Source organism: Aquarana catesbeiana, linkage group LG09 (genome assembly GCF_042186555.1).
Source record: "Aquarana catesbeiana isolate 2022-GZ linkage group LG09, ASM4218655v1, whole genome shotgun sequence".
NCBI lineage: Eukaryota > Metazoa > Chordata > Amphibia > Anura > Ranidae > Aquarana > Aquarana catesbeiana.
The window spans coordinates 317,541,492-317,556,351 of NC_133332.1; the positions used below are offsets into that span (position 1 = coordinate 317,541,492).

The following is a 14,860-nucleotide window of genomic DNA, read 5'->3' on the forward strand; positions in this document are numbered from 1 at the left end:
CCTACCGAGGACCCCACAACTACCGAGGACCCCACACCTACCGAGGACCCCACAACTACCGAGGACCCCACACCTACCGAGGACCCCACAACTACCGAGGACCCCACACCTACCGGCACCCCACACCTACCGAGGACCCCACACCTACCGAGGAACCCACAACTACCGAGGACCCCACACCTACCGAGGACCCCACAACTACCGAGGACCCCACACCTACCGAGGACCCCACACCTACCGAGGACCCCACACCTACCGAGGACCCCACACCTACCGAGGACCCCACAACTACCGAGGACCCCACACCTACCGAGGACCCCACAACTACCGAGGACCCCACACCTACCGAGGACCCTACACCTACCGAGGACCCCACAACTACCGAGGACCCCACACCTACCAGCACCCCACACCTACCGAGGACCCCACACCTACCGAGGAACCCACAGCTACCGAGGACCCCACACCTACCGAGGACCCCACAACTACCGAGGACCCCACACCTACCGAGGACCCCACACCTACCGAGGACCCCACAACTACTGAGGACCCCACACCTACCGAGGACCCCACAACTACCGAGGACCCCACACCTACCGAGGACCCCACACCTACCGAGGACCCCACACCTACCGGCACCCCACACCTACCGAGGACCCCACACCTACCGAGGACCCCACACCTACCGAGGACCCCACACCTACCGAGGACCCCACAACTACCGAGGACCCCACACCTACCGAGGACCCCACACCTACCGAGGACCCCACACCTACCGGCACCCCACACCTACCGAGGACCCCACACCTACTGAGGACCCCACAACTACTGAGGACCCCACACCTACCGAGGACCCCACACCTACCGAGGACCCCACAACTACCGAGGACCCCACACCTACCGAGGACCCCACAACTACTGAGGACCCCACACCTACCGAGGACCCCACACCTACCGAGGACCCCACAACTACCGAGGACCCCACACCTACCGAGGACCCCACACCTACCGAGGACCCCACAACTACTGGGTACCCCACACCTACTGGGCACCCCACACCTACCAAGGACCCCACACCTACTGAGGACCCCACAACTACTGAGGACCCCACACCTACCGAGGACCCCACACCTACCGGCACCCCACACCTACCAAGGACCCCACACCTACTGAGGACCCCACAACTACTGAGGACCCCACACCTACCGAGGACCCCACAACTACCGAGGACCCCACACCTACCGAGGACCCCACACCTACCGAGGACCCCACAACTACTGGGTACCCCACACCTACTGGGCACCCCACACCTACCGAGGACCCCACACCTACTGAGGACCCCACAACTACTGAGGACCCCACACCTACCGAGGACCCCACACCTACCGAGGACCCCACACCTACCGAGGACCCCACAACTACTGGGTACCCCACACCTACTGGGCACCCCACACCTACTGAGGACCCCACACCTACCCACTTTTAGCTCTGGTCCAAAGAGACTCGGTTCCCCCAGGGAGGTGCAGTTCCACCGGCTGTGCTGGAACTGGTAGCGGCATTCCTCAGTGCCCAGGCGAGCGCCGGTACCGATGGCGATCATGGCATCTGGACGGGCCTCGCAGATGCTTCTCTGTCTCGGTGATAAGCCCGGCATTTTCCGGCAGATGATACTAGCGCCGAGAGCCAGCACAGACGATACCCCACTGGAGGAGAGATGGGGGAAAAAAAAGATGAGGAATGAAGAATAACTGCCAGGGCCGCCTCCGACCGCCTCTCCCCATCTCGCCGGTGATTGGTGGAAGCAGCGCAGACTACAATATATAGATAAATTACAATGAAATTCTATACAATGTATCTCTACCCACTGTCCCCGCCTTTTCTCTGACTTTTTTGTTTACAAGTTTACATCAGTATTTTTTTGCTAGAAAATTACTTTGAACCCCCAAACATTATACTTTTTTTTTTTTTTTTTTTTTAGCAGTTCTCTTTATGGGGAAATCTGAGGTCTATAAGACTCCAAATCTCTCCTCTACCATTAAAAGCAAAAGATAAATTAAAAAAATTGGTCTTTTGCTTTAAAAAAAAAAAAAAAAGAATCCAAAGCGGAAGTGACGTCATGCTGTTGCTGTGGTCCTCCAAGGTCATAGAGGGGATCAGAGATTATGTGGTCTCTGTTAGCCCCTATGGCCAGCTTTGTAGTGCTGTATAATGATTATGCCTTCCTTAATATGACTAAAAACCATATCCTCTGCAGTCTCCAATAACGTAAAAAAATCCACAATGCTCTTACTAGCCAGAGACTTTATCTTCCCTATCAGTACAGAACATCCGGAAAGTATTCACAGCGCTTCACTTTTTCCACATTTTGTTATGTTACAGCCTTATTCCAAAATGGATTAAATTAATTATTTTCCTCTAAACTCTACAAACATCCCCCATAATGACAACGGGAAAGAAGTTTGTTTGAGATCTTTGAAAATGAATTAAAAATAAAAAAGTAAAAAAATCCCATGTACATAAGTATCACATGTGAGGATCCTGTGATACTTATGTACATGGGAGGAGCCTGTGATACTTATGTACATGGGAGGAGCCTGTGATACTTATGTACATGGGAGGAGCCTGTGATTCTTATGTACATGGGAGGAGCCTGTGATACTTATGTACATGGGAGGAGCCTGTGATACTTATGTACATGGGAGGAGCCTGTGATACTTATGTACATGGGAGGAGCCTGTGATACTTATGTACATGGGAGGAGCCTGTGATTCTTATGTACATGGGAGGAGCCTGTGATACTTATGTACATGGGAGGAGCCTGTGATACTTATGTACATGGGAGGAGCCTGTGATACTTATGTACATGGGAGGAGTCTGTGATACTTGTGTACATGTGAGGAGCCTGTGATACTTATGTACATGGGAGGAGCCTGTGATACTTATGTACATGGGAGGAGCCTGTGATTCTTATGTACATGGGAGGAGCCTGTAATTCTTATGTACATGGGAGGAGCCTGTGATACTTATGTACATGGGAGGAGCCTGTAATTCTTATGTACATGGGAGGAGTCTGTGATACTTATGTACATGGGAGGAGCCTGTGATACTTATGTACATGGGAGGAGCCTGTGATTCTTATGTACATGGGAGGAGCCTGTGATTCTTATGTACATGGGAGGAGCCTGTGATTCTTATGTACATGGGAGGAGCCTGTGATTCTTATGTACATAGGAGGAGCCTGTGATACTTACGTACATGGGAGGAGCCTGTGATTCTTATGTACATGGGAGGAGCCTGTGATTCTTATGTACATGGGAGGAGCCTGTGATACTTACGTACATGGGAGGAGCCTGTGATTCTTATATACATGGGAGGAGTCTGTGATACTTACGTACATGGGAGGAGCCTGTGATACTGTGATACTTATGTACATGGGAGGAGTCTGTGATACTTACGTACATGGGAGGAGCCTGTGATACTTGTGTACATGGGAGGAGCCTGTGATTCTTACGTACATGGGAGGAGTCTGTGATACTTACGTACATGGGAGGAGCCTGTGATACTTGTGTACATGGGAGGAGCCTGTGATTCTTATGTACATGGGAGGAGCCTGTAATTCTTATGTACATGGGAGGAGTCTGTGATACTTATGTACATGGGAGGAGCCTGTAATTCTTATGTACATGGGAGGAGTCTGTGATACTTATGTACATGGGAGGAGCCTGTGATACTTATGTACATGGGAGGAGCCTGTGATTCTTATGTACATGGGAGGAGCCTGTGATTCTTATGTACATGGGAGGAGCCTGTGATTCTTATGTACATGGGAGGAGTCTGTGATACTTACGTACATGGGAGGAGCCTGTGATACTTATGTACATGGGAGGAGTCTGTGATACTTACGTACATGGGAGGAGTCTGTGATACTTATGTACATGGGAGGAGCCTGTGATTCTTATATACATGGGAGGAGTCTGTGATACTTATGTACATGGGAGGAGCCTGTGATACTTATGTACATGGGAGGAGCCTGTGATACTTATGTACATGGGAGGAGCCTGTGATACTTATGTACATGGGAGGAGCCTGTGATACTTACGTACATGGGAGGAGTCTGTGATTCTTATATACATGGGAGGAGCCTGTGATACTTATGTACATGGGAGGAGCCTGTGATACTTATGTACATGGGAGGAGCCTGTTATTCTTATATACATGGGAGGAGCCTGTGATACTTATGTACATGGGAGGAGCCTGTGATACTTATGTACATGGGAGGAGCCTGTGATACTTACGTACATGGGAGGAGTCTGTGATACTTACGTACATGGGAGGAGTCTGTGATACTTATGTACATGGGAGGAGCCTGTGATACTTATGTACATGGGAGGGGCCTGTGATACTTATGTACATGGGATTTTTTTACTTTTTTATTTATAATAAATTTGCTAATATTTCAAACAAACTTCTCTCACGTTGTTATTATGGGGGATTGTTTGTAGAATTTTGAAGAAAATAATGAATTTAATCCATCTTGGAATAGGGCTGTAACATAACAAAATGTGGAAAAAGTGAAGCGCTGTGAATACTTTCCGGATGCACTGTATGTCTTAGGAGTGAGGGAGGAAGCTCAGTGCAGACTATAGTTTTCTAGCTGGGATTTGAACCAAGGACCCTTGTACTGCAAGGCAGAAGTGCTAACCACCAAGCCACCAAATTGGCAACGCCGGAGGTTTGCAGACCATGCAGAGTTAAGCCTTATCATCTCCAGTGCCAAGCTGGGCAAAGACCAGGCGCAGAGTGGTGGCAGATAACAGGTCATCAAATGCGCTATCCATCCATCCGCAGCCTGCAACTGAACCCCCCCTTCCCCCCTCAACCACCAACAACACAAGGGGCCTTTCTCTGCCAACCCCGCAGAACAAAACGTCTGTGTTTTCCACGGCGGGATCAAGCGCTCTGTCACTTAACACTAAAGTCCCATTCTTATTTATTTATTTATCATGGAATAAATGGGATGCTCACAGGGACCGATGAAAGCGAAGGAGCTGACGGAACAAGGACACAGAACAGTGTGAGCTCAGCTATCACTGCTCTTCTGTTCAAGGATCCGCAGATACGTACAGGCGTGCCGTGTGATGCCCACCCAAAAAAAAAAAAGAGCTGATCCCAATCATAACATCAAAGTTGGCATCGCCCATGTACATGCTACAAAATACAATTCTACCCATACTATACAAGGACACTACTCTGCCAACATGATCTCACCTCCGTACAGGACCAGAATACATTCTATGCCACGCTATTAAAGGACAGAATACATCACAGCGGTGTCAAACTCAATTTCCAGCATTATGGTTGCCCTCAAGGGGCTGGTTGTATCTGTAAGACTACACACAGTATCTCACAAAAGTAAGTACACCCCTCACATTTTTGCAAATCTTTTCTTCTATCTTTTCATGTGACAACACTGAAGAAATGACACTTGTCTACAATGTAAAGTAGTGAGTGTACAGCTTGTATAACAGTGTAAATTTGCTGTCCCCTCAAAATAACTCAACACACAGCCATTAATGTCTAAACCGCTGGCAACAAAAGTCAGTACACCCCCTAAGTGAAAATGTCCAAACTGGGCCCAATTGGCCATTTTCCCTCTGAGGTGTCATGTGACTCATGTTAGTGTTACAAGGTCTCCAGGTGTGAATGGGGAGCAGGTGTGTTAAATTTGGTGTTATCGCTCTCACTCTCTCATACTGGTCACTGGAAGTTCAACATGGCACCTCATGGCAAAGAACTCTCTGAGGATCTGAAAAAAAAGAATTGCTTCTCTACATAAAGATGGCCTAGGCTATAAGAAAATTGCCAAGACCCTGAAACTGAGCTGCAGCATGGTGGCCAAGACCATACAGCGGTATAACAGGACAGGTTCCACTCAGAACAGGCCTCGCCATGGTCCACCAAAGAAGTTGAGGTCACATGCTCAGCGTCATATCCAGAGGTTGTCTTAGGGAAATAGACGTATGAGTGCTGCCAGCATTGCTGCAGAGGTTGTAGGGGTGGGGGGTCAGCCTGTCAGTGCTCAGACCATACGCCGCACACTGCATCAAATTGGTCTGCATGGCTGTCATCCCAGAAGGAAGCCTCTTCTAAAGATGATGTACAAGAAAGTCCACAAACAGTTTGCTGAAGACAAGCAGACTAAGGACATGGATTACTGGAACCATGTCCTGTGGTCTGATGAGACCAAGATAAACGTATTTGGTTCAGATGGTGACAAGCGTGTGTGGGGGCAACCAGGTGAGGAGGACAAAGACAAGTGTGTCTTGTCTACAGTCAAGCATGGTGGTGGGAGTGTCATGGTCTGGGGCTGCATGAGTGCTGCCGGCACTGGGGGGCTACAGATCATTGAGGGAACCATGAATGCCAACATGTACTGTGACATACTGAAGCAGAGCATGATCCCCTCCCTTCAGAGACTGGACCGCAGGGCAGTATTCCAAAATGATAACCACCCCAAACACACCTCCAAGACCACCACTGCCTTGCTAAAGAAGCTGAGGGTAAAGGTGATGGACTGGCCAAGCATGTCTCCAGACCTAAACCCTATTGATCATCTGTGGGACATCCTCAAACAGAAGGTGGAGGAGCGCAAGGTCTCTAACATCCACCAGCTCCGTGATGTCATCATGGAGGAGGGGAAGAGGACTCCAGTGACAACCTGTGAAGCTCTGGTGACCTCCATGCCCCAGAGGGTTAAGGCAGTGCTGGAAAATAATGGTGGCCACACAAAATATTGACACTTTCGGCCCAATTTGGACATTTTCACTTAGGGGTGTACTGACTTTTGTTGCCAGCAGTTTAGACATTAATGGCTGTGTGTTGAGTTATTTTGAGGGGACAGCAAATTTACACTGTTATACAAGCTGTACACTCACTACTTTACATTGTAGACAAGTGTCATTTCTTCAGTGTTGTCACATGAAAAGATAGAAGAAAATAATTACAAAAATGTGAGGGGTGTACTTACTTTTGTAAGATACTGTAAATGTATCTACTCTTTTATCATTTTAACCCCCGGGTGACAGATCCCGGGGGTTAGAATGCCATACTATACAAGGAAGCTACACCACCAACATGACCGACCACTGTACAGGACCATAATACTTTCTATGCCATACTATACAAGGACACTACATCACCAACATGACCTACATAGACTAAAACATTGATGGACAGTACAGGCATCCAATGGCATTCCATTGAGACCTGGATATTTAGAAGCCATAATTTACTCAAAGGTATATTTGAGTAAATGATCACCTGAAATAGGGCGGGGCTAGTACTAGCAATGGGGAGGGCTTGCGGGGGGCAGGTGGCTCCTAATATAACCAGCAACTGTTGGATCTTCTTTTTTTTTTATAGATATAACACATGGATCAAATTCACAGTAAGTGCCATGGGCACTTGTTACATACAGTCCTTTTCAGTTCCATACAGACATAGAACCAGTGACTGGGAATGACGATGATGCATCTCATTGACACACAACTCTACAACTCCCAATAACATCAAGCTCATGGATATGGCCTACAAATCCATCCAAAGACACAAAGGCCAAACACCCAACCGCCTACGATACATTACACCCAACAACCAGTGAGTGTTAAGTGTTTACTTTGACACCAAGGAACCATCTAATTAAATATTTGCAGCTTATCGTAGTAAAGGTGATTAAGCAGGAATGCTAATTTATCATATATCAGAACATCGTTGAGGCCTCACCCATATCCCACGCATTCGTTTGCCTTTGTGTCTAGTAGAACTTGTCTGGGACATGCAGTCAGCCATGTCTCTCTCCAACAAACCAAGCCAAGAAGTATGAGTAAGACCCAGTTATTCTGTATGGTCATGCAAAGAACGGAAAAATTGTTGCTCCTTGGTTCTCAACTATTAACCCAGAGCTTCTCATTTACATAAACCTTCATGTCGCTTTCTGTTTTGTTCCCCATGAAGATTTCAACAGCCAAACTAATCTAACGCTGTGCAATGCAGACCTTTATAACCCCTATGCTGGAAATTAAAATAGGTTGAGGACCACAAGGGCTGCAGGAGGCATATTCTCTTTTTGGCCCCATATGCCTCAGAAGTTATCTCCTTTCCCTTTGCATCTCTAGGTCAGCAGTTTTCAACCACTGGGCTATGGCTCACTGCCGGGCCACAGCCAGTCTCCTCCCAGGCCTCCAGCCACTTGTAGATCCCCTAACCTCCTACAATGCCTCCCAGCACTTATGGTGCCACCCAACCTCCCTTAGTAGGCTACCATGCCCCTTGCCCTCCCATTGTGCCTCCAAGCCCCCTGAGAGCTTTCAGCCCCCACAGTGCCCTCCACTTTCCCACTGCAGAGCTTCCAGTCCTTACTGTGCCCCCAAGTTTAAAGAGTGACCCATGGGCACTGTGGGACAATGTCAGAATTTGAAGGCACTGTGGGACAATGTTAAAGGTTGAGAGCATTGGGGGTTAATGTTGGAGGTTGAGGGCATTGTGGGACAATGTTGGATTGAGGGCACTGTGGGACAATGGTAGAGGTTGGGGCACTTTGGGACAACATTGGAGGTTGGGGACACTGTAGGACAATGTTGGAAGTTGGGGGCACTGTGGGATAATCTTAGAGGTTGAGGGGCCCGTGGTACAATGTTGGAGGTTGAGGGCCCCGTGGTACAATATTGGAGGTTGTGGGCCCCGTGGAACAGTGTTGGTGTTTGGGGGCCCCGTGGGACAATGTTGGAGGTTGAGGGCACCCTTCAAAAATGTTGGAGGTTGAGGACCCTGTGGGATAATGTTGGAGGTTGAGGGCACCATGGGACAATGCTGGAGGTTGAGAGCACCGTGGGACAATGTTGGAGGTTGGGGACACTGTAGGACAATGTTGGAAGTTGGGGGCACAGTGGGATAATGTTGAAGGTTGAGGGCCTTGTGGGACAATGTTGCAGGTTGAGGGCACCGTGCAGCGACAATGTTGGAGGTTGAGGGCCCCGTGGGACAATCCTGGAGGTTGACGGCACCATGGGACAATGCTGGAGTTTGAGGGCACCGTGGGATAATGTTGGAGTTTGAGGGCCCCGTGGGACAATGTTGGAGGTTGAGGGCACCGTGTGACAATGTTGGAGGTTGGTGGCAGGTGGGGGGATGGAGGCCCTGCAGCTAGCTAGAGTGCACTGCAGGGGGCTGGAGGGCACTGTGGAAGCTTGGGGAGGGGGTCACTGTGAGGGCTAAGGGCTCTCAAGGGGCTTGGGGATACTGTGGGAAGTCAAGGGGCCCAGCTTCTGCAGTGCACTCAAGTCTACCACAGTGCCCCTGGAAATCACCCACCCCCCAAGAGAGACCAACAGCCCCCCTCCAGAGACTCAGTCCCTTACAGTTGCACCCAGTTCCCTCCAGAATCCCCTACAGAGCCATCAAATGTTCTGCAGAGTCCCCAAACCCCCATCAGTGACACCCAGCTCCATTCAGACCCTTCCAACATTTCAGTACATATTTTATATTCCCATATTTTTATGGTGGGAGTACAAACTTTTTTTTTTTTTTTTTTTACTGTTGGGGCATGAAAGGTTTTGGAATAAACTATTGGGCCCTGGTCTCAAGAGTGTTGAGAAGTCAATTGTCTCTGTTTAAAACGGATTATTCTAGTGACCACGCGAAGGACGTGCACTGTGCTCCCTTTGCACCGTGTACGTCACATATCCCAGGGGGCATAGCTTTTCACTGAGGAAAGGAGGAGGGGGTGGCCCTATCGGCCTGTCATTAGCCGGAAGCCTATCGATGACATCACAGGAAAACATGGCGGCGTGGGAAAGAGTGCTACCTGAGAAGAAGAAGATCTCAACTGGACAACGCTGGAACCGCTGAGTAGGTGAGAATCTCAAATGTGCTGAATTCAAGACCAGGTAAGACCCACTCAGAAGATCCACAAATACAGCAACAACCCTCACTTCCTTGTTGCAGTGACAGTGGTCACCAGGACATAAAGAGGGTTGAATCTCCCCAATGGGGCAGACAATGAAAACGTGACAGAGGGCCTAACCCCATCCATGCTTTCCATAACTGAGATAGACTTTAAAAATACACTATATTTCCAAAAGTATTGGGACGCCTGCCTTTACACGCACATGAACTTTAATGACATCCCAGTCTTAGTCCGTAGGGTTCAATATTGAGTTGGCTCCGCCCTTTGCAGCTATAACAGCTTCAACTCTTCTAGGAAGGCCGTCCACAAGGTTTAGGAGGGTGTCTATGGGAATGTTTGACCATTCTTCCAGAAGCGCGTTTGTAAGGTCAGGCATTGATGTTGGGCGAGAAGGCCTGGCTCGCAGTCTCCACTCTAATTCATCCCAAAGGTGTTCTATCGGGTTGAGATCAGGACTCTGTGCAGGCCAGTCAAGTTCCTCCACCCCAAACTCGCTCATCCATGTCTTTATGGACCTTGCTTTGTGCACTGGTCCAAATCATTTGGTGGGAGGGGGGTTATGGTGTGGGGGTTGTTTTTCGGGGTTTGGGCTTGGTTCCAGTGAAGGGAACTCTTAAGGAGTCAGCATACCAAGACATTTTGGACAATTTCATGCTCCCAACTTTGTGGGAACAGTTTAGGGACGGCCCCTTTCTGTTCCAACATGACTGCCCACCAGAGTACAAAGCAAGGTCGCGATTATCATGCGACTTTTACACTCTATGGCACCCAAGTTGCAGAAAAGTTGCAATGAAGTAGTAAGGAAGCTTTTTTGGAGTCGCTATGACTTCGCAGTTAGAACGGTGGCCATTGAAACACATGGTTTTCGGCTTGTCATGCGACTTCACAAGTCGCACTGGTGGGAATGGAGCTTTACACACACACATGGGTTAGACTGATGATCCCGTGTCTTTTTTCTTATCTATGATGTAACAATGTAACAACTGGCTGCTCACATATACATTATTGCAGAGCTCAGCGCCTTTCAGAGCGATAACCCCCCAGGGACACCCAGACCAGGACTTCACCACATCAGAGATGGGGGGGGGGGGGAGGAACCTGCACACGTAGGCGGGGATGGAGGGTGAAGAGGGGGGGTGATTTTGACCAGCTGTGCCAGGAGGAGAGGACAGCAGCTGCCAGACTTTTTGCATTCTTTGAGAACAATCTGCTCTTCCCCGCACGCTCAGCACAGGGAGCCGGGAGGAATGAAAAACTATGAGCGCAGCACAGAGGCGGCCCGATCTACCGTTGCCGTAGAAACCGGCGTGTTTGTTTGGCCCGCTCGCTGATGGGAGGTGCCAGGCGGCGTTTTTTGTCATGGGCACATCACTGGCAGCCGCCGCTGACTATATGGGCAAACACCCCCCCCCGGGCTCGGCGCGCCCTGCTCGCGTTTCTCAGAATTTTAAAAAGGTACTAGAGTTCACAGGGGATGGCGGCGCTGGTCTGAAAAGGGCAACAGAACTCTGCGCATTAAACACAACCTGTGACTTTCCCCAGCAATAAAAACTTGACGGAGGGTCTAACCCCTTCCCATGCTTTAAAAAAAAAAAATTGAATTGTGTACTTTAACCACTTGTCTACCGAGGTACGTTTATAAACGACATGGTGGTGAGGCTCACAGCTGCTACTGTATGCTTTAAGGGCTTTCCGAAAAAAAGTGATTCGGGAGGCGAGCCACCTGATCACTCCTATTGGGTTCTCAAAGTGCGCCCCCCCCCCCCCTTAGTGGAACCCATGGGAAACTGCTTGTACAGTAAGTGTAGGAGGACCTTAGGGAACATCCATTCCCCAATCTCTCCTAAGACAAATGACCCCAGGCGCGAGGGGTATTACATCACTTCCTGGGGTCACAGCTGTCATTCCTTGGCTAGTGTAGCCAAGGGTGCGCAGTCTGTGCTTGAATAGCTGCACTGAAGGGCAGGGGAGATGCTGGGGATCTACTAGACCCCTAATGTCTCCATAAGGAGTATCTGTCACCTGCTCAATGCTATCAAATAGGGGGCTTGTTAACCCCCTTGTGATAGCATGGACAGGTCCTAATAGACCCCTGATGCCTCTATAAAGAGGGTCTGTCACCTGCCCATGCTATCACATAGGGGGCTTGTTAGCTAGTGTAGCTGTGGATGCAGCCATTCAAGCACAATCTGTGCTTGAATAGCTGCATTGGAAGGCAGGGGAGACATTACGTCTAATAGACATCAGGGGTCTAATAGACCCCTGATGTCTCCAAAAAAGGGGACCTGTGACCTGCCCATGCTATCACATAAGGGGCTTCTCAGCCCAATTGTAATAGCATGGGCAGGGGAGATATTAGGGGACTAATAGACCCCCTGATGTCTCCATAAACAGAACCTGTCACCTGCCCATGCTATTACATAGGAGGCTTCTTAGCCCCTTTGTGATAGCATGAGCAGGTGACAGGTCCTAATAGACCCTTGATGTCTCCATAAACAGGACCTGTCATCTGCCCATGATATTACATAGGTGGTTTCTTAGCCCCTTTGTGATAGCATGAGCAGGTGACAGGTCCTAATAGACCCCAGAGGTCTCCATAACGAGGACCTATCACCTGCCAGCGCTATCACATGGGGGGCTTGTTAGCCCCTATGTGATAGTATGGACAGGTGACAGGTCCTAATAGACCCCTGATGTCTCCATAAAGAGGACCTGTGACCTGGCCATGCTATCACATAAGGGGCTTCTCTGCCCGATTGTGATAGCATGGGCAGTGGAGATATTAGGGGTCTAATAGACCCCTGATGTCTCCATAAACAGGACCTGTCATCTGCCCATGCTATTACATAGGAGGCTTCTCAGGAGGCTAGGAGACATCATAGAAGGCTTCTTGGAGACATCATGGGTCTATTAGGACCTGTCACCTGTCCATGCTATCACATAGGGGGCTTGTTAGCGCCTATCTGATAGTATGGACAGCTGACAGGTCCTAATAGACCCCTGATGTCTCCAGAAATAAGACTAGTCACTTGCCCAAGTTATCACATGAGTGCTTGTTAGCCCCATTGTGATAGCATGGGGAGGTGACAGGTCCTAAAAGACCCCTAATGTCTCCATAAAGAGGACCTGTCACCTGCCTATGTTATGACTATGTTTTTAGTCTCCTTGTAATAACAATACAGTTTAAAAAATGTGTTAAAAATTATACAAAATAGATAAAAGTAATTGAATTTTTTTAAGGCACTCTTGTATGCATCACATATAAAAAAGAGTAGCGTGGGGCACGTATGTGTATGTAAACATCATTTGCGTCACACATGTAAGGTCCCGTCATGAACGTCAAAGCAATAATTCTAGGGCCATAACCCACAGTTAACCTGTAAAGGCTTTTAAAGCGCCACCTATGAAGAATTTTGGGAATCGTCGTTCTTTGAGGTTTTTACAGGGATGCAAATTTTTCAGGCTTGACTTGTTTGGTATCTGTTAACTTGGGTGCTACACCGGCAGCACAGGGCAACATAGACTGTCCCTTGCCCAGCCCCCTTTCATTCATTGGATTTCAGTTCTGTCAGTCATGGAGGCTCAGCGTGATATGCAGGCATTTACCTAGAGTGGTCAGCATGCAAATACAGCCCCACTGCTCCAGATTGACATCCACCCATCAAAGCATTTTCATATTTACATAACTCCTCCCAAGTGCCAGTGGGGGAAATTAGAGAGGGGAATCTCCATTGTGGAGACAATAAAAAACTCACTGGGCTTCTAATCCTCCCATACTATATCCAAAGCTGGACAAAAAATAAACTCAAATATTAGAGTGTGTCACCCATGTTATGGTTCTCTTTCTAGATGTGCTTCCTTGTGCTGTGCTACCCTTATAGGGTCAGAGGCCAAATTTGAAGAGCCAGGGGCCTAGTCCTATGATGGGCCCCACCTGAGGATGAAGTGATGAGGAAGTGTATGTGATCTCTTTGGGAGGCCAAATAGGAGAAGCCAGGGACCTAGTCCTATGATGGGCCCCCGCCTGAGGATGAGGAAGTGTATGTGATCTCTTTAAGAGGCCAAATGTGAGGAGCCAGGGGCCTAGTCCCGAGATGGGCCCCACCTGAGAATGAGGAAGTGTATGTCATCTCTTTGAGAGGCCAAATGGGAAGAGCCAGGGGCCTAGTCCTGAGATGGGCCCAACGTAAGGATGAAGATGTGTATGTGATCTCCTTGAGCGGCCAAATGGGAAGAGCCAGGGGCCTAGCCCTGAGATGGGCCCCACCTGAGGATGAGGAAGTGTATGTGATCTCTTTGAGAGGCCAAATGGAAGGAGCCAGGGGCCTAGTCCTGAGATGGGCCCCACCTGAGGATGAAGAAGTGTATGTGATCTCTTTAAGAGGCCAAATGTGAGGAGCCAGGGGGCTAGTCCTGAGATGGGCCCAACGTAAGGATGAAGATGTGTATGTGATCTCTTTGATAGTCCAAATGGGAGGAGCCAGGGGCCTAGCCCTGAGATGGACCCCACCTGAGGATGAGGAAGTGTATGTGATCATTTTAAGAGGCCAAATAGGAGGAGCCAGGGGCCTAGTCCTGAGATGGGCCCCACCTGAGGATGAAGATATGTATGTGATCTCCTTGAGAGGCCAAATGGGAGGAGCCAGGGGCCTAGTCCTGAGATGGGCCCCACCTGAGGATGAGGAAGTGTATGTGATCTCTTTGTGAGGCCAAATGGAAGGAGCCAGGGGCCTAGTCCTGAGATGGGCCCCACCTGAGGATGAGGAAGTGCATGTGATCTCTTTGAGAGGCCAAATGGAAGGAGCCAGGGGCCTAGTCCTGAGATGGGCCCCACCTGAGGATGAAGAAGTGTATGTGATCTCTTTAAGAGGCCAAATGTGAGGAGCCAGGGGCCTA

General features: G+C 49.1%; 1 protein-coding gene across 3 annotated transcripts in view; it reads right to left on the reverse strand.

Moving 5' to 3' along the window:
* Positions 1-14,860, reverse strand: part of LOC141108807 (protein Wnt-7b-like) — a 39,912-nt gene that overhangs the window by 11,581 nt on the left and 13,471 nt on the right. For all 3 annotated transcript variants that reach the window (XM_073600756.1, XM_073600755.1, XM_073600754.1), the window contains one exon: positions 1,477-1,703. In XM_073600756.1, coding sequence (XP_073456857.1) covers positions 1,477-1,703 — 227 coding nt within the window. The remainder of the gene's footprint in view (positions 1-1,476; positions 1,704-14,860) is intronic.